Genomic DNA, 19,813 nt, shown 5'->3' with positions numbered 1-19,813 from the left:
GAGTCTCTCTTTCACTCTCTTTTTCTTTGCGCCACCCCTTGCCCCCCTCTTTCTCTCTTTTGTCTCTTCCTCCGCATCTCTCTCTCCTCCTGCAACTTTTGCCCGAGACTGCCTTTCTCTTTCATCTTCTCGCTTGACTACGTCTCTCTTCCACTCTCGCTCTCTCTCTTTCTCTATCCTCAATGTCTGCCTCTTTCTATTTTTTTCTCTAAATCGCTCTCTCAGTCTCATTCGTTCTTTCTCCATTTCTCTCGGCCTTTTTCAACCTGTCTCGCCCCTTTCTATCTCTCTTTCTTCGACCTTCCTCTTATTCTCTCTCTCTTCCCATGGGTGAGTCTGTTTTTCTCTGGCTGTTTTCCATGCTTGTGGCTAGAATATTCCTGACACCATCAGATTTTTTCCTACTTCGTAGTGTTTTTTTGGCACATTTGCTTTGCATTCGTCAGAGCGCCGCTGTTGTCGAGCAGACATTCCCATCAGGTCAGAGGAAACATACGGTCAGAAGGAGATGAGGGGCAAGCAGGAACCCTCCAGATCGCAGTGAGTGGCCGAGTTGGGGATGAGAGGTTTGGGTCCCACGCAGGTTGGAGGGGAAACTGGGAGGGTCGCTCACCTGATTGAAGTCCAGATTCAAAATCCAAGACATTGCCCTCTTCTGTCTGCAGAAAGGAGAGGTATTTTGACTCCGTCTCACTACTGTAAGCCCCGCCTCATTTCCCCTCCCCACCCAGAAATAACATAAAATAAACTCAAGGAAGTGCGCGAGTCAGTGCGGCAGAGACGGAATGGAGAGTCATGGGGGGAGAGAGGAAGAGAGAGGGGGCAGAATCAGAGCGAGAGAGGGTGAGAAAAACACAGAACGAGCTGAGTGAGAGGGCCAGAGACAAAAAGACAGACTGGCCGAGAGAAAGAGATTGAAGCAGACTATCCATACATACATGCCAGTATTTCAGAACGGGAAAGTGGGAGATTTTGAAAAACAACATCGGGGAAATGTATTTTCTCCATTGACTTCTACTGAAGGGTAGGCAATTTCAAGCAAGAGACTGCTAAAATAAAACCACTTTAACTTAAAAAATGCGGGAGTTTCTCGCTTTAATCGGGTTTGTTGGCATGTATCCGGGAGAGGTAAATCGAGAGGATGAGTGGTTGAAAGAGGAAGACAGTGAAGAGCGCAACAGCTTAAGAAAGGCTGATGGAAGGGGTGGGGTGGCGGGCGAGGGGTTAAACACGAGGGAATACAAGCATTAGCAAATCCAGTAGGCCTCGCCAATGAAAGAGCTACTGGCGTTGCCAATGTGCTTTAGCCATGTTGTACACCAGCGTGGCTGCTGTTCAGCATGGCTACAAGTTAGTGGCGTAGAGGAGAGTGGCATGAATTTTTGTAGAGTGGGATAACAAGAGATTGTAGCAAAGTGTCGTAGAGTGGCGTGGCACAGAGTGTTGTGGATTGGAGTGGCATAGAGTGGAGGCACTTAGAGTGGCGTACAGTCGAGTGTCGTAGAGTAGAGTGAACTGGTGTAGAGTGCATTGGCGTAGGGTGTTGCAGAGCATAGTGAAGCAGACTAGAGTGGTTCAGGGTAGAGCAGAGAGGCTCAGAGTGAAGTGGGACAGAGTGCAGTGATCTGAAGTGGTGTAAACTAAAGTGGTACAGAGTACAGTAGAGTGCAATAGTGCAGAGGAGTGGTGCAGAGTAGAATGGAGTGGCGTAGAGTGGACATGCATGATGGTGTAGAATGAAGTGGCATAGAGTGCAGTGGCACAGAGCAGATTTGAGTGACAGAGTAAAGTGACATAGGGCCAGATGTATCAAGCAATTTTGCATTCGCAAATGGTGCAAATCGCAAAATTCAGCCATTTGCGAATGCAAAAATGCCTTTCAAGATGTATGAAAGGCATTTGCTGTGCAATTTTAAGGAATCGCTAAAATAGCGATTCTTTAAAATTGCGACCCCATTTAGAGAATGGCAAATTGCGATTCTCTAAATAGGAAGTCGCAAATAGGGAATTCCTATTTGCAATTTCCAAAGCACATGTTTCAAGCATTTGCGAATTCGGCATCTATGAAATGCAATTACCTCCAAATCCTGTTTGGTGTTAAGCATGTGCAATTTTTAAAAATGCAAAAATGCATTATAAATGCATTTTTAAAAATGATATGTAGCGCACACATGCCCCTAGGGCATTTGTGTGCTTCACATGTCCTCAAATATTTTTTGGGGGTGTATCAGAGGGTGCCTTAGGCCCCCAGCACCCTGGGGTTTTCATTACCTAATGTGCAAATTCCTAACTGGAATTCCCAAATTGGGAAATGTAAAACCATTCGCACTTATGGGCCTACAGGCCCATAGGGATGAATGGAGTCGCATTCTCTAATTGTGATTTGGTAATAGCAATTGCGAATTTAAAGAAATCGCTATTACAGAAGCACAAATTCCATACTTCCTATTTATCATTTCTTAAATAGCAATTTCTTAAAATTAGCTATTTAAGAAATGCGAAAAGGTTCTTTGATACGTCTGGCCCATAGAGTGCAGTGGCATAGAGTGGAGTGCTACAGAGTGGAGTAAAGTGCAGTGGGGTGGGGTGGTGCCGATTAGAGCAGGGTGGTGTAGAGTGGAGTGTGCATGGTGGTGTAGAGTGCAGTGGCATAGAGTGCAGTGGTGCAGAGTAGATTAGAGTGGCATACAATGGATTAGCGTAGAGTGTAGGGGCATACAGTGGAGTGGTACCGAGCATAGTGCATTGGCGTCGAGTGCATTAGCATAGAGGGCAGTGTTGCAGAGTGGTGTAGAGTGAAGTGGGATAGACTGGAGTTGTGCAGAGTACAGTGGAATGGCCTAGACAGGAGTGATGTAGAGTGCAGTAGTGACTAGTGTAGTGGTGTAGAATAGAGTGCATTGGCATAGAGTAGAGTGGTGCAGAATAGAGAGGCATAGAGTGAAGTGGCATAGAGTACTGTGGTGTAGAGTGGAGTGGTGCGGAGTGGAGTAGAGTAAAGTGACGCATAGTGGAGTGGTGTAAAGTGGAGTGGTGACTAGAGTGCAGTGGGAAGTGTGGTACAGAGTGGAGTAGAGTGCAGTTGCACGGAGTGCAGTAGAGTGCTGTAGAGTAGGGCAGAGTAGAGTGCAGTGGCATGGAAAGGTGTTGAGTAGAATGGAGTGGCGTAGAGTAGACTATGCACGGTGTGGTAGCACACTGCCATTAAAGACAACACATTTTTAAGTAAAATAACCTTTTGATTATATTGAAATATTTGTTTCCAACTGACTTCAGAAATAACAAAATATGTTCTTGCATTGTACTTTCACAATTCTGATATATTCTGAAATACTTGTGCAGTTCATTTAAATGTTGTTGTGTGCTAGAAATAAAATAATTTCCTACCCCCAGTATCCTGCAAGATTGTGATATGAATCCACTCACTTTGTAGTTGGGGAAAGAAAAGTAAATACCAAGGTCCCTTAGAAGACAGACAAAACTGAAACACAATCCTCCTTCAGAAATGGGTTCCTAACATACGGAATCCAAATAGCTAACAAGCTTAGAAGACAGAGCCTGACATTTGACCTTTGTCTTTGAATACAAACACAAAAACATTTGTACAGTGCACGGCTGCCCCCCTAAAAGTGTCCCATCGATGAATGCATAGCAAATGTGACAAGATAAGAACACGATTTACAGGCTTCTTTACAGAAAGGAGCACTCGTAGAATGCAAGGAAAGGAAGAATGAAAAGGCTTTGCTCCTTGGGAGGGACCAACTGAGGCTGCACAGCTCAAAACAAAGGCAGCAAATCGAAAACCAAAAAAGTAAGTTACAAATCACAAAGCCAATGGTAAGCAACAGGTGGAATGCATTCCCAGGAAAGCTTTCCAAAAGTCCCCAAGATATCTTTAGCTAACCAGACATCTGTGCTGTCTGATAGGCTTCGACCTAAATACCAATATAGAGGCAGAGAGAGTAAAAGTGAGAGAATGAGAGAGGCTACAGGGAGGAGACAGAGTCTGACACCACTAAAGAGTGTAGAAGGATACAGGTGCCCAGGGGCAGCCAGAGAAGCAGAGAGAAGGTACCCTGGGAGATAACTAAGACAGACTAAGGGCCTAATTTCGGGTTTGGCGGATGGAAAAGCCCGTCCGCCAAACTCCCGTCAGGGTGGCCGCCGCCTTCGTGGTGACCACTCTGACAGATCTATTAGGAGTTTCCCGCTAGGCCGGCAGGCAAAAACTGAGGTTTCCGCCAGCCGGCCTAGCATGAAACAGGCTACAGCTTCGTCTCTGGCTCGTAATCGTGCCGGCGGTAATGCTGTAGCACGCAGGATGCACCAGCACCCTTGTTATGTTCACTGCCTGCACCTGTTCTCTGCCAGCCTTTTAATGGCTGTGTTACCGCCATGAAAATGCTGGCATAGAACAAAGTCGTAATATGCAGGGCAGCGCTGCCCTGGCAGATTGCAAACTCTGCTGCTGCCAGGCCGTCGGGATCATGGATCCTGGAGGTGCAGGCGGAATCCTGGCAGTCTGAACACCAGGGTCTTTATGTGGCAGTTGGATCCCCACAACAGCAGTGGCCTTGACCACCTCTGCGGGGCTGGCATTTTGAAGACTGCCAGACTTGTAATCAGGCCCTAAGTGTCCTGCTTTTTTAACTGTCTACCTGAAGTTTATCTCAACTGTGGTACTTCCTAAAAAGGATATAAATACCCCCGTCCTGTATGATAAATAAGAAGGCCAACATTTCCTCATCCTTACCTCCCATCTCCGCACAAAACTAATAATTTACTAATAATTTTGTAAAAGCCCTGCAACTATCTACTGACAGTGAGAGAGGCTATCTAGGCAAATCAGCTAAGACTATATACCAACCCCTGTGTGGCCCTCCCAGCATGGACAACATACGCTGCCACCCACACTGCCACCTGCTGTCTTGTCAGTAGGTGAACTCTTTGGGGACTGAAAGGAAATAGGTAGTGCAAAAATTGGCCCCTGCCTAGAGCTCCAGATAGTTTGAAATGGCCCTTGAGAGGGCCTACTCTCCCCTGCACACTGTCTGTAAGTTTCTGTCACGGGCTACTCGTCGTTTATGTCTCTGGTCAACTGGAACTGCAGAGTGGTCTTGATCCTTGTAGGTTCTGCCTTGACCAAGGTAAGGGCGGCCCTTTCTGGTAGCCATGGTGCTGCTGATGAAGGAACGTCAAAAGGCAGTCTGTGCCCTCCAGAAGGAGTCCCAGAGAAAAAAAAACCAAAGGGAAAAACCTCTATAGCAGGAACTCCCTGGAGCAAAAAAGAAGCAGAAAGTTAAGTCTTCCAACAAGAAAACAATACTGGAAGAAACTGGAACACGCGAGGGAAAAAACTGGAGAAAAAATACCAGGAGCGAAGATCACCACCAAATGAAGTGTTGCAGCACAAGGAGAACAAGAATCACACTCCTTGTATACCCTAAAACAGAAAATGACCAACAGGACGAAGAAAGACACCATATTGGATTGGGAAAGAATCATAGGAGAATATAGAGAAAAGGTGCCATTTTGGAAGAGGGTCTTAAGGCATGCAGGGAAAAAGAAAGGCATTCTGGGAGAAAAAAGAACATGGCTGTGCTAAGTGTACAAAGAAGGAAAAGAGGAAAAGGAGAAAGAAGAGAAAAAAAGAAGAAAGGAACAGGCTGCATCAGGTAAGTGAGGGGCTGGGGTGAAGGTGCTCATGTCTAATATCGAGGGCACGCTGCACCTAAAATTCGCTGAGGCCCCAAGCCCACTTTGGGGCCTCGAGTGAGGAAATAGAGAACAGAAGGGGCGCAGCACGCCCGGCCGCCAGCAACCGTGGCCGTGTCACGAGCCGAACGCTCACCTCGCCCCGTGGTCCACCGCAACCGTTTCAGTCTCTTGTCCTTTTAAGGATATTTCCCCAGCCTGGATTCCCTAAGGTAAGTCTTCTAAACTTGGCCCCATAGCAGCTGAATACTGGAGTATGAGGAAAAATAAAAGGACACAGGTGAGCCAAAGACATATTTTCACATTCCCACCCCCGCAAGATAAAGAAAATGCTACATGGAAAGCTTCCTTCCAGCAAAGGGGATTTCTTCATGATAAAATAGTCATGCAAGTTTTATCAGTGTGATGCACCATTTGCCGCTGACTGATTTCAATTTGACTGACATTCGGGGCATCACTCTTCCCCACCAAGTTCCGGTCAAGAAGGAAAAGGTACCACTGGAAAGGGGACAATGGGCTACTTTTGGGGGAGGAAGGGAGAGGCTCCCCAGGGCAAACACAAGTGTTTCCTCTCCCAAAAAATGAACAGTCTTTCTGCACCCCAGGAGATATGTGGAACATTTTGTGGATCCCCACAGATTGCAGACCTTTCCCTCACAGAAATGTTAGTAAACTGTGTGATTTTAGTCAAAGTTTGAGATTGATAGGCCAGGATTCTGGATACGAACACCTACTGCGATTAACATGAGTCACACTACTTGGGACTTCCCTGGTAGTCTAGTTTTCAGAAATGTCTGTGTGAGGAAAGTGATGTATTATATTGTGTGGTTGTGTGACCTCACCCTGTATTACACTCAATACTGTCTTGTGTCCCTTCAGCTTGTTTGTTCAATCTTACCTTAATGCTAGTTAGGTTTGGCTTCGAGCAATCAGGCTTAAACAAAGAAATACGTGTAAAGCATTAGGACAAAACAACAAAATAAGGAAGTCATTTTTATTAGGTTTTGTAGATCATAACAAAAGGGGCGTGTGTAGATGCCCATTACAATCAAAAATACCAAATCGAAAGGATAGTAGTACATCAAAGGTTTCCACAGTAGTGAACAAGGACAGTGCATGAAAAAACATCTGCTTTTCAACAAATTGGCGGGCATAGCAAAGCAAAGTATCCACATCAGTGATTTGGAGATAAAGGAGTAGCATCAGCATCCTCTTGGAGTCCCAGTCCATAGTGATCAATACCACAACCCCATATTTTGAGAAACGTGCACGGGCACCCTCTGCTCTTATATGTTACTCTTTCTGCTGCCATATAGTGGTCCATTCCCCTTTTCCATTCTGCCTTTGTAGGTGTATGAGGGGCTCCCCAGTGTGTAGCCAGATCTCTCTGTGCTACCACTAGGCCAAAGTTACATAACATTAGTTACCTCCGTGGGAGGGATAGCTCTGCCTAAATTCACGTACTAAAGGACATATTTATGAAAGTGGCACTGTACCTAGTGCAGCACCACTTTTCTTGCGCCCCCTAACACCACCATGTGTGCACCATATTTCATTTATGGCGCACCATGGCGGTAGTTAGGGAACTAGCTTCAGAAGTTTTGACGCTAGTTCGGCGCTTTGCAGGATTAGCATGAAGAATGTTGACGCTAATCCTGCAATGCACCCAGCGGCCCATTGTAACCAATGGGAGCCTCCTTTTAAAGCCTGCTTACAGCAGGCGTTAAAAGTTACAAAAAAAATGATGCAAAGATATCTGGCACAGGCATAATGTAGCTCAAAGGGTTACAAAGTGGTGCAATGCATGCATTGCGCCACTTTGTAAATATGGTGCAGTGTTTGTAGCCATTTAACGCCACATAAGTGTAAAAAAAATAACGCTAATGTGTCATTAGAATGGCGCTAGGCCTTAGAGTCCTCAGCAGGGCTCGAAAACTCTACTCACCACTCAGTATGGTGAGTTTTATTTTTAGAAGTCGAGATATTTTTAGATTCCACTGGATCCTTCTGGGAGTGGACAAAGAATGGGCGTTCTGTTCAGTAAGAAACTGAATTAGTAATTAAGATGCCTTTAAATCTTACTCTTGTCACATTAGCTGTCTGTTCAGAGACGGAGGTCAAAAGTCAGCTTGTATTCTTGCAGTGCAAATACTTTTCCTTGAGACTGCAGAGTTCCAGGATTTTGTATGGTGAACTGTCTGACCTATATGAAATGAAAGGCTTTTTATATCAGTATTTCCTAACACACAACATGTATATAACTAAGTCAACTTTACAAACATTTCAAAATATATTTCAGTAGCTGTGAAAGACCATTATTTTCTACTTCTGTGTGATGAAAAATATATTTTAACAGAATGAAAAAAAGTCAGAACACTTTACTTGGTGGTGTGCAAATAAATGTGTTCTGAAACCCAGTTTTCACAGATTATTGTTAATACACTATATAGTTTTATCAGCAAAGCTGCAAGTTAGTGGGAAGGTTTTTGGATATTTCTTGGACGTAACAGTGTGCTACCTCATCATGATTTAGTAATATATTTATAAAAAGTGAGTCTTTAAACATAAATTGAGAAACACTCCTGCCCTGAAGGCAAAGCTATTAGTAAATCAAAAGGCAAGTCATGCATGGATCATGTGTACCCTATATGGGGGCTAGAATTATTAAACATTGGGCAAACGTTTAGTGTATTTAATCAAACAAAAGAGGATTTTTTTACAGCAGAAATGCTGAACTCACATATTTGAAGGTACACTCATATGTGAGAATGAAGAAAAAGGTGACTGTAAAATACAATATTTGCCTAGGATCACACAATTTGAAAACTGTTTCCAGATCAAGTACATTACAGTTAGGTCGTGTAGATTATTCATGGTAGTCGACCTGCAGGTCTATTAACACTTTTATCATTTTTTGAGGACTGCTCAGGTATTGATGGCCCTAGTATTGTGCTCAGTGCCAGGTGTACATTTTGACAGAACAATTGAATGGCTGGACATGTCCATAATATGTGAATGAGATCCCCTCGGTGCCCCTGCATTTCAGACAGTCTGGAAAAGCTGCCTTACCAATTTCATAATAGGTTCTATGCAGGGTTTTGAGCCGAATAATTCTGAGTCTAGATTTGATCGCTAGGTCCTGTGCGAACATTAATGCTGCTTCCCAATCTAAATCTTCTAATTCACCAACATCTATTTCCCATTTGTTCCTTAGTTTCAATAGGGCATCAGGCGTATATTTGTTAATAGTTTTATATATGTAAGAGACTGCTTTCTCTTGTATCTCTCCCATCAAAAGCCTAACCTCTAACCGTGCATACTACGGGAGATATGCAGGGATATTTTCTGCTTTCAGTGAATGGGTGAGTTGTAAATATTTATATTGTTGCCTATTGTGGTTTTGAAACTCCCTCTGGAGAGACGAGAAGGGCTTCAGGGCACCCTCTTCAATTATGTCACCCACGTTAAACATACCAATATGGTCCCAGGCTGTAAATCTCTTCTATTTCCTAATTTCTTTAAAATATCGTCCCACCCATAGTGGAGTTTCCTGAGTAACCTTTGACACCTATCCCAGGCATTTACTAGCCTTGCACCACGCTTCAAGAGTCACCTAAGTGTCTGGTAGGAGGCTTCTCGTTCCTTTCCCCCGTAGAGATAGTGGTGATAGTGGTGTGCTTGGAATTGCATCCTTTCTAGTGCATAGGTAGAGTGTTCATCATCTACATGGCACCAGTCATTGATTACTATCAAATGAGATGCCCAGTAAGAAGCCCGGATGTCCGGAAGGGCTATCCCCCAATTGTACGGGTTGCGTGGAGTGCTATTCTAGGGTGTCGATTGTTCGGTAATAAGTTCCTAGGTTCACCATCGATTTTGTCAAAAATATCATCAGGGATTTTGTAGCATGTATTTTGTAGAGTGTACAGAAATTTAGGGAGAGTAATCATTGTAAACATTGCTGCCCTGCCAAGTATCATTAGGGGGAGTTTCTTCCAACGGTCAGCATCTGCATGAAAGTCAGCCAGCACCATCCTTAAGTTGTGTTCTATGCACCTCTTTAGCACAGTTGTGGCATAGATCCCTAAATATCGCAGTCCCTCCCGATTCACTCTGAGTCTCCCAGGAACATTTGTCATATCTAGATTTCCTCCAGCTGGGTAAATAATGGATTACCTCAATTCATTATGCACCCAGAATGGGCCCCATGGTGCTCAAAAGTCTGAAGGACTGCAGGTTTTCATTCTGCTGGTTGGGACAGATATAGCATGATATCATCTGCGTGTAATGAAACCTTTTCTTCTGGAATAGGGGAACCATTTTGAAACCCCTGATGGTTAGATGTGCGCAATCCATACATGCCAGCAGTTCCATAGTCAGTGCAAAGAGTACGGGGTATAGGGGACATCCCTGACGAGTCCCTCTCTTGATAGGAAATTCTGCCGACATGATGGCTGCTGTGGGCTCCCTATATAATAGGCCAACCCAGTCGACAAATTGCCATCCAAACACCATTCTTCTCAGAGTTTGTGTCATAAAAGGCCAGTGTATGACATCAAAGGCCTTTTCAGCATCCAGAGAGACAAACATGTGAGGGTCCCACCTAGACAAGACTTCCATCCTGTAGTTGTGGAGCCTTCAGATATTTCTTCTAGTCGAGCACTTGGGCATAAAGCTGGACTGATCATTGTGAATTAGAGGGGAAATAACCCTTATAAGTCTAGTGGCCAGGATAGTAGCTAGAATCTTGGGCCCTGATTTATACTTTTTTTGCGCTGCATTAGTGTCATTTTTTTACGCAAAAGCAGTGCAAACTTACAAGATACAATTGTATTTTGTAAGTTTGCTCCGTTTTTGCGTCAAAAAATGACGCAAATGTGGCGCTAGATAAGTATAAATATGGGCCTTGGTTTCTATGTTAATCAGTGAGATCGACCAGCAGGAGTTGCGGGCGGTAGGTGGTGTCCAGGTCTTATGTATAACCACAATCGTGGCCTTACGCATATCAGATGGGAAGATGCCATCCTTTCTTGTGAGGTATAGTTGGAGCAATGGGAAGCCAAGATGTCTACTTGCTTCTGTAAGAATTCAGTCGGAAGACCATTGGGTCCCAGGGTTTTGCCTGAGTTTGTGTGAGCTATAGCAGCCTGGACTTCAGCAAGGGTAATATCTTCTTCCAAGGCCACCAGAGAGGGTGGGTACATGTATATCGCTTAGGTAGCTTTCTATCTGGGCAGAATCTGCTAGGTGACTGTCTTTATAAAGGGTCTCGTAAAATGTTGCAAATTCCTCAGCTATTTCCTTATTATACTTAGCACCTTCTACACCCTGTAGCTGATAGGCCCAACAAGTCTCCATTTCCTGGTGGCTGAGCCAGGCCAGCAATTTCCCAGCTTTGTCACCGACATCTTAAAGGAAATGTTGCTCAGCTAGCATTTGATTGCGTGCTTCATCAGTGGTTAGTGCTATATATTCAGCAGGGCTTCAACCCGTCTCACTGGTATGGGGGTTGGCGAGTGTAGGCTTATCGCCTCTGCCTTTAGGAGTCATGTCTCAAGCTCCTTTATATCTCTAAGAACCACCTTTTTCTTGAAGCAGTAAATAATATTCTGTACCCTATCTCACTTTACTGCCTTAAATGCCTTCCGAGTATGGTGGCCGATTCAACAGTCTTTTTTCTCTAGGAAGTAGAGTTCAGACTCTGTACGGATTTCTCGTGAAGTAGCTCCATCCCTCAGTGCCCAAGCTTTTAGTCTACACTCCCTATTGGTCTCCTATTGGTTTCTGCTGCCCTTTTGTGATCCATAGCGGAGAATGGTCAGATAAGTCTCTAGCTAGATATTCATCTCAGTGGATCGTGTCCACCTCACCTGGTGGTGTGAAGACATAGTACAGCCTGGAGAATACTTTGTGTGTCTCTGAGTAGTATGAGTAGTCTCTTTAATGTGGGTGATGCCGCCACCATAGGTCTGTGAGCCCCTGTTCATCCACAAAATGTGCCAGGAATGTGGTTCTTCCCAAGACCAACGTTATCCCTCATCTATCTAGTTCAGGATTGACCACATCCTTAAAATGTCTCCCGACGATGTGTAGAGAAGATTCAGTTTCTAAGAGCATTTCAGAGGGTTTGTATAGAGTATATTGTTGAAGGCAAGGGGGTGGCATAGACACTAACAATGGTGACATTCAATCTTCCCCAAATGCCCAGGACTGTGGCGTATTTCCAATAAGAATGTAACCATGATTTTTGTAGTTGAAAAGGGGGGTCATTTTCTGGTGAGGATTGCCACTCCCCTGGATACTGACATATATCCTGCATGTGGCAACATAGTATATGACCCCCAGGCCAGGAAGTGACATTGGGTTCCCCTAAGATGTGTCTATTGTAGTAGGACAACATCTGGTTTCAGACACTTAGGCCCATATTTATAATTTTTTAGCGCCGCATTTGCGTCATTTTGTGACGCAAAATCGGCGCAAACTTACAAAATACAGTTGTATTTTGTAAGTTTGCACTGATTTTGCGTAAAAAAACTACGCAAATGCTAAAAAAGTATAAATATGGGCCTTAATATAGCAGTTTCTAGGCCTCTCTTAATGTTTTCCAGCCCATTTACATTCCATATTTGAATCGACCGGTGTGTGTAAGCTAAATCATGGACATGCATTACGCCTGATAGATTGTAGTTTGAATCTCCTGATAACAGTGGTAAATGCATTCTGTGTGTCAGGCATGTCCTCCCGTCGATGCAAACATAACAAACCAACTTCGATCACCATTCCTCCTCCACACCCCCGTACATTTTCACCCCCTCTAAAACACAAGGGAACCAGGTTGCAGGTCCGGCTTGAGGAATCTGTAGCCCTCCCTATCACAAACTACTTATATGTAGTCAAAAGTGCAAGTAAAATTTTAAGGAGCAAACAAAAATCACTCTTGCAGTCTCATTTAGCTCGTCTTCAGGACACAGAGGTAATCACCCATCCGGTGTTGGACAACCACTTCACCAGTAAATCCCATTCACTCCCAAAGGTGAGCACTAACAGGCCTTCCGCAATCGTCACCCCGTCACTCTCATTTGGGGCTGTATCCAGTGTTAAATAGTAAAAAGACAATGGTCACAGACTTATTCAACCATACATACAGATGGCAAATCATAGTAGAAAAAGACATTGGTGAACCCACCATGGATCCAAGGATCAATCCTCACATATAGTTAACTAAGTCAATGCGCGGAATCATATCAGTAAGTCCAATCATCTTTTTATTTCAAAATCTTCTGAGACAACAGCCTTGTAAGACCAGCGGTCTTTTATTACAAAAGTTTTCAAAGGAAACAGCCGACACATGTTTCACCCCTTAAGCGGTTTGTGTACCTGGGGCTTTCTCAATGCTATTGATAAGTTTGAGAATATGTAGTTTGTTTCTGAATAGGTAAAAAATGTAGATATCTGATCAAGAGCATATTTGTGTAGACAGACTTTCTGTAATTCTTTCAGTCCCCGGTTGAATCCTGAGCTTCAAATACCTGGTGCGTGTATCTCGGCATATTAGTCCTACTCTGTATTGGAGTAGGACAAATCATACATACATCTATCTCACTCCAGACACTGCACTGCTAGTACTGTCCAAGTTACAGGGCAAAGTGTAAACCCACCTCCATTGGTGGCCGGCAGCTTTAGGAGGGAGGGGGGTGGGCGAGAAGCACACTGACACATACACACACACACTCATTCTTTCACACACAGACACGCACGCACATCCATTAACAACACTTATACCATTCAAACATTCACGCACGCACCAAACATTCATTTCAAAACATCACACACACTCATTCTTTCACACACGCACTCATGCACATCCATTAACACTTATAACATTCAAACATGCATGCATGCACCAAACATTCATTTTAAAAGATCACACACACTCATTCTTTCACACACAGACACGCACCACGAACAACCATTAACAACACTCATAACACTCAAACATGCACGCGCGCACCAAACATTCAATTTAAAACATCACACACACACACACTTACCTTCAGCCTCCAGGTCCCAGGAGGGTTGGGACTGCTGCCTTCCCTCATTGGCTGGCCTTAGGTCAGCCAATGATGGAAGGCCGCAGTCCCAGCCTTGTCACAGAGTGGGATGGGGTCAGTGAGACTGCTGACCACACCCCACTCTGTGACAAAGTGTCAATGATTGACACTCACCCTGGGCGCTTCAGGGCTTAAACCTGAAGCACCCAGGTCGAAGTCAATGGGTAACGCTTGCCTCGTCACCCAGGGGAGGGCCTCGAGGCACCTTTGCTGAGCAGAGGAGGTCACTCCCATAAAAGCTGTGACCTCCTCAGCCCAGCAAAGTTCAGCTCAGGCAGCCAGGAGTCTGCACAAATCACGCATGTCTAATTCCTGGCTGTCTGAGCTGAAAATGAAGAGTGTCTGTCAGGCTGTCCTTTGTTCAGCCTGACAGACACTCTTCATGAGGGGGAAAAGGATGGGGGGGTGGCCCTCTGCCCTAAAGGATGGGCCGCCACTGCCCACCTCTCTAGAGACACTCTTGCATTGCAATAGCAATTCGCCCGGGGTATTGGCCCGTATCATCCTGTGACTATACAAATCAGCGTCTCTTTCATAAGAGTCCACCAGTATATCATTGTCTTCCTGCAGCATTACTGGATTCTGAGTTCGCTCGATCTCATCACTTTAAGTAGTTCGGTGGACAGTCTCCTCTTCTACCCCAAGCAAGGAGAGCTGGCTTCCCCTCTACACCCTGTTGCATTCTGAGTCTGACAGTGATTGCTTCTGGGTTGTGTCCTCTCCCTGTTCTGCATTCAACCTGTTTGCGGGCCTGCCTGTTTGTTCTCTACATTTCCACGTGGTGGACCATTGTTCTGGCTGAGCCCAGGGAGCATTCTTTTTAGCCATATTTTCTGTGACTGACGGTCTGCTTCGGAGGAAGCTAGGGCCCCTCCTCCAGCCAGGTCCAGGCCTCCTCCGTTGTAGTAAAGAAGTAGGATTTTCCCTTATAAAGCAACTTTAGCTTGGCGGGGAGGAGTAACATATACTGCATTTGTAGGGTGTGGAGCTTCATCTTTACTGTGTCAAAAGATCTGCGCTGTTTCTGAACTGTGCAGGAATAGTCAGGGAATATTCAGATTGGGGAAGATTCAAACGTAATGTTGCCCAACGTCATGCTTTCCAGAGTACTGATTCCCAGTATTGGAAATTCAGGATTCAAGCTATTATTGCATGAAGTGAAGTGCCTGGCAGTAGCCTGGATGCCAGCACTCTATGGGCCCCTTCTATGACAAAGCAGGCAGAGAAGGTGGCTGCATGGAAGGTGGTCGAAAACCAGTTGCTCAAAATGTCGGACATGTTCGGTCCCTCACTCCCTTCTGGAAACCCCACCAGTCTTAGGTTGTTATGCGTTGCCCGATTTTCAGCGTAATCGACTCTCCATAGCAGGTCTTTGGTGACAGCCTTAATGTCCATCAGGTCTACGGTCATAGCTTGGGTAGCGTCCTCCACTTCAGTTATTTTTTCTTCCGCCAATGTGACGTGTTCTGCCACAGTGTGAAGATCTTGTCTTAGGTGCGAGACTTCCAAGTGGACCTTCCTAATTCTTGATTCCAGTGCAGTCCTTGAGTGGTTGATGGCATGTAGCAGTGCCGTATTGTCTGGCGCCGGGGAAGCCGCACCATTATTCATGGTGGGATCAGCCACATTGGCATATTAATCAATCTTACCCTGGTGGGATGATTTTGCTTCCTTGACTTTAGCCATAATGCTGGGGTACTAAGGGATATATTTATACTCTGTTTGCACTGAATTTGCGTAATTTGTTTTACGCAAATTCAGCGCAAACTTAACTCCATATTTATATTTTGACACTAGACCCGTCTAGCGCCAAAATATAGGAGTTAACTTCATTTGTGGGTGCTTGAAATCTCCTTGCTTCAATGAGATGCAAGGTAGGCGTTTCCATCCAAAAAATTACTCTAAGCCCCTGGCGCCTTATTTATCCTCCCATGCAAAATTGGTGCACGGGGGAGGCAGTCCTAAATAATGGCGCTAAGCTTGCTTAGCGCCATTATTTAATGCCTGGGTCAGGGCAGGCGTTAGGGGACCTTTGGACTCATTTCCCTGGTCAAATACCTTGGAAAGAGCACACAGGTGCCCACCCAAGCCCCAGGAACACACCCACACACACCAGAGGATGGGGGGGACCTCATCCCAGGTAAGTAGGGTAAGTAGAGGTAAGTACTTTTTTAAGTGCCATTGGGGGCCCTGAAATTCCCCCCTACATGGCACTGGGTGTAGTGGCCATGCCCAGGGAACCCTTGTCCCCTGTGCTGGCCCTTGGGGTGGTGGGCAGGACTCCTGTCTTTTATACCTCAGGAGTCATGTGGTATGGATGGTTTTGCGTCAGGAAATTATGCTAGGCTGGTTAGAGGCATTTTTTGCCTCTAACCAGCCTAGCATAATTTTTTGGAGTAAAACCCCTTTCCCACAAACCGCCACCCCCACCCTTCTAACATCATTTTCCCAGACGTTAGCCCACCTTTGCACCAGCTTGCGGGGTTCCATAAATTTGGCACCCGACTGGTGCTTTGGAATGACACAAGCTGGCACAATACGTTTTGACGCAAAACTGCATTTCTGGAACCAACAACATCAGAAGCCATGTGGAAACACTGCACAGAAGGGAAACGACTCACCTGTGGAGACTCAGGAAACAACCATGCCACATGGAGCCGAAGTTGCATGTCTTCCCAATGCTCTTCTACGTGCTGCTCTACCACAACCACCAACAACGGCAAATACGACCACGGTGAGTACAGCCACCTAGCACACAGGGGAGGGAGGAAAAAGAGAGTGACACACACACACACGCAACACCCCACTGCCAACACCATACACACAAGCAGATGCAGCAACATAACATATTTACCCCGTACCTCTCAGGAATAATGCAAGGACAACTACAATAGACTAAAAAGAGTGTAATAAGATAAAATAGTAGAAATACGTGCCCAGTCCTCAGTGTTCGTGGGCCACAGTGCCACATTACAAAGTCCAAGACCCCACTTTACTCCTGCAACAACACGGAGAGAATACTGCAGGGGGATCAGGTCGAAAATAGGCAGGCACCTCAGGGGGATGGGGAACGTGGGGCACCTTAGCTGGCAGATGGTACAATGCCACTGTCCTGGAGGGGGCAACATGCCCATTACTCTGTCCTGGGGAGTGCAAGGCCACAGTCTCTTGAGTGGGTGACTTGCCCACATGCTCTGGAGGGAGCAACATGCCCTGTGCTTGGTCCTGGGGAGTGCAAGGCCACAGTCTCTCGAGTGGGTGACTTGCCCACATGCTCTGGATGGGGCAACATGCCCTGTGCTTGGTCCTGGAGAGTGCAAGGCCACAGTCTCTTGGGTGGGTGACTTGCCCACATGCTCTGGAGGGGGCAACATGCCCTGTGCTTGTTCCTGGGGAGTGCAAGGCCACAGTCTCTCAGGTGAGTGACACACCCACGTGCTCTGGAGGGGGCAGCATGCCCTGTGCATGATGCTGGGGAGGATGGGGTGAGTGGATGGCATCTCCACTGGTTCTGGAGGGGGCATTGTGCCCTGTGATCTTCATCCTGGGGAGGATGTGGTGAGTGGAAGGCAACTCCACTGGTTCTGGAGGGGGCAGTGTGCCCTGTGATGCAGATCTTGGGGAGTGCAAAGTCACAGTCTCTCAGGTGGGTGTCATACCCACTGGATTTGCAGGGGGCAGGCCGCACAACAGCCCATGGACGCAGTTCTACAGAATGTGCTCCGGCGGTGACAGCGTTCAGTGGTGGCAGTGGGGCTGCTGCTGCTGGTAGTGGTGGGGGGAAGCTCCAGCCCATCCCCTGCAGCCTCGGACTGCTGGCCACTGGTGCTGGTGGTGGTGCTGCTGCTGGTAGTGGTCAGGGGAGGCTCCAGCCCATCCCCTGCAGCCTCGGACAGAAGCCCAATGGTGCTGGTGGTGGTACTGGTGGCAGTGCTGCTGGCGGAGCTGGTGGCGGAGTCTCCGACTGAGTCCCAGCACCAGGCCCCTTGACCTTACTGTCTGCTGGTGCTGGCCCCTTGCCCTTCCTTCCTGCAGCACTTGGGGCTGGCTCCTTGCCCTTCCTTCCTGCAGCACTTGGGGCTTGCTCCTTGCCCTTCCTTCCTGCAGCACTTGGGGCTTGCTCCTTGCCCTTCTTTCCTGCAGCACTTGGGGCTGGCTCCTTGCCCTTCCTTCCTGCAGCACTTGAGGCTGGCGCCTTGCCCTTCCTTCCTGCATTACTTGGGGCAGGCTCCTTGCCCTTCCTTTCTGCAGCACTTGGGCCAGGCTCCTTGCCCTTCCTTCCTGCAGCACTTGGGGCAGGCTCCTTGCACTTCCTTCTTGCAGCACTTGGGGCACGCACCCTTTCTGTATGGCTGGCTTGTGGCTGGGATCCTTTCTCACCTGGAGGATACTACTGTGCCCATGGACTGGGTGGCTGAGGTGCTTGCCTGAGCTTTGACCACCCTTGCCTGACGTGAAGGGGTGGGTAGGGAAGAGGTCAATGTTGGAGAGGAAAAGCTTCTTAGGGACATTGGGGTGGGAAGAGGGAGAAGGTTTGGGAGTGGAGGAAGAGGGAGTGGTTGTAGGAGGTATCAGTCTGCTGTGTTTGTGTGCAGGTGCATGGGCTGGATGCTGTTGTGAGGTGGATGGCTGTTGGGTGTCTGAGTGCTTGCATTTGTGTACTTTGGGAGAAGGGGCACAGACACAGTGGGAGAGGACACAGGGGACGTGTGCATGGATGTGGGGGTGGTGACTGCCAGTGAGGTGTGTGATCTGATAGGTGTGCTGGTGATCGGGGTAGTAGATGATGATGTAGTGCATGCAGGTGTGAGTGTCGACGCAACTGGGAAGGAGGTGGAGGAGGAGGAGGGGGCCACAGTGGAGGCAGTGGATGTTGGTATGTCTGCATCTGGATGGTGTTTGTGTGAGTGCCTGTGGGGTGAAGTGTGGTGCTTGTGTTTGCCATGTCCACTCTTGGGTGTTGTCCTGTGTGCATGCTCGTCTGCCTGTGTGCTTGGGATAGGTTGGGGTTGAGGGGAATGGGATTGGGTAGAGGAAGTTGGAGGGTGGAAACAGGGACAATGGCTGCCATCAGAGAGGAGGCCAGAGCGTGGATTGATCTTTGTTGGGCCGCCAAGCAAGTGTGAATGCCCTCCAGAAATGCATTGGGCTGTTGAATTTGGGCTGCCAGCCCCTGGATGGTGTTCACAATGGTTGCCTGCCCAACAGAGATGGATCGCAGGAGGTCAATAGCCTCCTCACTCAGGGCAGCAGGGCTAACTGGGGCAGGGCCTGAGGTGCCTGGGGCGAAGGAGATGCCCACCCTCATTAGGAGACCATCCCCAGCTGGGCCTCCGCCGTCTTCCGTGCCCAGTGTCTCAGGTCATCCCACCATTTCTGACAGTGGGTGCTCCACCTGCCGTAGACCTCCAGGGTCCCCACGTCCTTGGCGATGGCACGCCATATACCCTTCTTTTGATGCGCGCTGACCTGCAGAGAAATACACACAGGGAAAGGTATTAGTCAAACTGTACTGCCTGTTACACTCATGGCCCACCATGGCCCTTCCCATCCCCATTAGCACAGACATGGCCCTGCATACATGCTGCACGCTGCCCAGGGGACATCCACCCCCACCCACACGAGCCCTGCACACACAGCACTTTACAAATTCATTCCCCATGCATCGTGCTCACAGTGTACTCACCTGTTGGTCTGGAGGCCCATACAGCAGTCGGTACTGGGGTAGAACCCCATCCACCAATCGCTCCAACTCTTCTGAGGTGAAGGCTAGGGCCCTTTCCCCAGTCACACTAGCCCTGGTAGGTTCCAGACACAGGTCACAGCAGCACATGCAATGTGAACAGATAGAAAATGGTGGTCACGTCCGTGGCGGTGCGTACTGTCACCACCGGCGTACATCACCATTGGCCACTGTAACCCATAGGGCCCAATGATAACCAATGAGGAGTTGCACAGCGGTTCTCGACCACCTCCCGCAACGGCGC

At 47.2% G+C, this 19,813-nt stretch overlaps 1 protein-coding gene across 2 annotated transcripts in view; it reads left to right on the top strand.

Annotated features, from left to right (window-relative positions):
• Nucleotides 1-449: 449 nt before the first annotated feature.
• C1QTNF5 (C1q and TNF related 5) overlaps nucleotides 450-19,813 on the top strand; it is a 77,747-nt gene continuing 58,383 nt past the window's right edge. The window contains exon 1 of one of the 2 annotated variants that reach the window (XM_069224845.1): nucleotides 450-540. In XM_069224845.1, the coding sequence (XP_069080946.1) occupies nucleotides 509-540 (32 nt within the window). In that variant the 5' untranslated portion in view covers nucleotides 450-508. Of the gene's footprint in view, nucleotides 541-568; nucleotides 675-19,813 lie in introns of those variants that run through there. The other variant, XM_069224846.1, reaches the window with a different exon arrangement.

The sequence above is a fragment of the Pleurodeles waltl genome, chromosome 3_1 (genome assembly GCF_031143425.1).
Source record: "Pleurodeles waltl isolate 20211129_DDA chromosome 3_1, aPleWal1.hap1.20221129, whole genome shotgun sequence".
Taxonomy (NCBI): domain Eukaryota; kingdom Metazoa; phylum Chordata; class Amphibia; order Caudata; family Salamandridae; genus Pleurodeles; species Pleurodeles waltl.
The sequence above is the reverse complement of the archived record's forward strand: the minus strand, read 5'-3'. Positions and strand labels throughout refer to the sequence as shown.